This window comes from Montipora capricornis, chromosome 4 (genome assembly GCF_036669925.1).
Source record: "Montipora capricornis isolate CH-2021 chromosome 4, ASM3666992v2, whole genome shotgun sequence".
NCBI lineage: Eukaryota > Metazoa > Cnidaria > Anthozoa > Scleractinia > Acroporidae > Montipora > Montipora capricornis.
The window spans coordinates 6,315,220-6,317,719 of record NC_090886.1 but is presented as its reverse complement, the minus strand read 5'-3'; the positions used below and the strand labels follow the sequence as shown (position 1 = coordinate 6,317,719).

At 41.3% G+C, this 2,500-nt stretch overlaps 1 protein-coding gene across 1 annotated transcript in view; it reads right to left on the bottom strand.

The window, feature by feature from the left end:
• The window catches only part of LOC138045395 (mediator of DNA damage checkpoint protein 1-like), a 33,731-nt gene that overhangs the window by 7,743 nt on the left and 23,488 nt on the right, over positions 1-2,500 (bottom strand). The window contains exon 19 of the mRNA XM_068891885.1: positions 134-202. Coding sequence (XP_068747986.1) covers positions 134-202 — 69 coding nt within the window. The remainder of the gene's footprint in view (positions 1-133; positions 203-2,500) is intronic.

Genomic DNA, 2,500 nt, shown 5'->3' with positions numbered 1-2,500 from the left:
ACGCAAAAATGCGCAGTAGCAATGGGCGCGAACGTCCTTATTTTAATAAGCAATTTTAATTCCTTAATAAGCAATTTTAATTCCTTTTAATTCCTTATTTTAATAAGCAATTTTAATAAGCAATTTTCCTCACCTTGTCTGTAACAAGATGTGTACAACTATGAACATCATTAACCAGTTGACCACCAAGGCTTGTGACCACCTGCAACAAAGTATTAGGTACATTAGGGGTGTGTTCGATTGACCCTACTCCAGAATTAGGATGCATGGAGCGATGATTTCAAATAGTGCAATGTATGTTTGGCGTTTTGAAGCCATGAGGATAATAAAGATGTTTAAAATAGTATTTTGGCAGGTGTTTGCTTACTTTAATATGAATATCTGTATGAATCTCTCTATGTAGGGTCCAAACCCAAACCTCATACTTTTTTGGATGAAAAAAATCTGAAGGGTGCAGTTCGCCCTCAAGCTGTTTTTTGTGGGGTTGGGTGGGGTGGAGGATCATCAAGATGGTGGCTGGTCGTGGTGGTGGGGGGGCATGGTCGTCATGGCAACGATCATTTTCAAAGTCACAATCTTGGACAAAATAGATGGGAAATTTGTACCCCCTCCCCACCCCCCAAATCAAGGATGGGAAAATGGCACGCTTTGGCTTTTGTGTGGCTTCATCTTTGCTTTGGGGGGATGGGGGTTTGCTGTTCCATTTTATTCTGTCCAAGATTGTCTGAGAGCTTCGACTGGCGTTACTCATAGCATCATGTATAGCAATCACAACAATATTAATTAAAGCTGTGCACAAATGCTTCAAAGCTCAATGCTTTCAAAGCAAACCTGGTCATTTATCAGTGAACTCATACAAAACAGACGAAATGTGCTTATTTAATTTATATAAAATGAATAAAAAAATTCACTTATCACAACTAGCCTGTATGAAGTGCAGGATGCATTGTTAACTACGAGAGAGTTCTGCAGCGTAGAAGATGAAGAAAAAAAACCAAGCTTATGCCTGACTACATTGTAATTATTTTAATACACTTAAAGGCAGAACGCTATAAAACATATATAGAAAATGCATCGGCTGGTAATTGCAGGAATAATTACAGTAAGAAAAAAAAAGTTAGTTTGTCTGCAAGCGAGACTCGAACCTGCCTAAAAACATCACGTACGTTTATACACTGCTCTTCCTCGCCGATATTGCATGCTAGACCTCTATTAACCAAACCATGGAGTGGTTGTCCTATCATCCAGAGTTTATGGTGCAAGTTTTCATACTCTGATTAAGGATGTTCCATTTTGGGAGATTGTGTTGTTAAATCTTCTAAGAAGGAGTTCCTTTTCGTCGGTGTCATCCCATCGTAAGTCTTGTTTACAGGCTTTTACAAAGCCGCGAAAGGCGGTTGTCAAGGGCTTCAGAAAAGAGGCAAGATCAGCGTTGAGGTCGTCTTTTAGCGTTTTTAACCTTTCTTCGGTGCGTGTTGGCAAATCGTTGATTTGTTCTTCGTTGTGTTTTTTGCGGTCATCGTCTGAATTCAGAGATCGGCGGTAGCACCGCAACATCAGATCGAGAAGGTCGTCGAAAATGGGTTCTAGCGTATTCACGAAGAAATGGTCATTGTCGAGTTTTGCTCTTCTTCTGAGATCGAACCATCCGCGCAGAGTCTTGACTAGCAAAGGTTTGGGTTTCGCCGGTTCGAACATGGTGGGAATTTGTGTCTTGGTAAAAGCGAGAAATTCATCCATCGTGCGAGAGACGGTTTCTTGCAGGGAAGTTTTGACCGCAGTGTAAGAGATGTCACCGCCCAGACAAAGACCCAGAATAAAACCCAAAAGGAAGATTTTCGGCGCCAAGTGCTGACGTCCTCTATAAAACCTTGAATTTGGCTATTTCACGTTGTTGTTTTGCTGATGACGGCAAAGAAATGAACAAAAGTGAAAAACGCACGTGCAGGGCGTGCAAAGCTATTGTTTTTGCGGCAGGTACAAAACACAGGTTACAGGGCACAGGTCATTGTTTTACTAATACAGAATGTATCCTAAACATTCATGAAAGCTAACCTTAGGCATAATTAGGCCTAAACAAACGGTTAGCTCTTATGAATGTTTAGGATACTTTCTGTATTGGTAAAACAATGACCTGTGCCCTGTGCCCTGTGTTTTGTGCCTGCCGATTGTTTTTGCCCACAAAAGATGCAAATTTGTGATGTTCTCGTTGCCATCGCCGTTGTCTTTGCTAAAGCTCTCTAGTGGAATCATGGGACAGGAAAAGGAAGAATGCGTGCGTTGTCCATGTGGGCAAACCGTCTGGAAGAAAGATACGAGCGGAGATCGTGAAATACCTCTTTCTTTGTTGAAATTTGTGAAAGGGCGTCTCTTTCCATGGATGAGGGTAGAACATACTTTCGAAGTTCAACCATTTAATTTTGTAGAAATTACTCGAACGCAGTCGGTAGCTAGATTTTGTTTAAAACAGGCGTTCCAGGGTAGAGTGTTGGTCGATCTG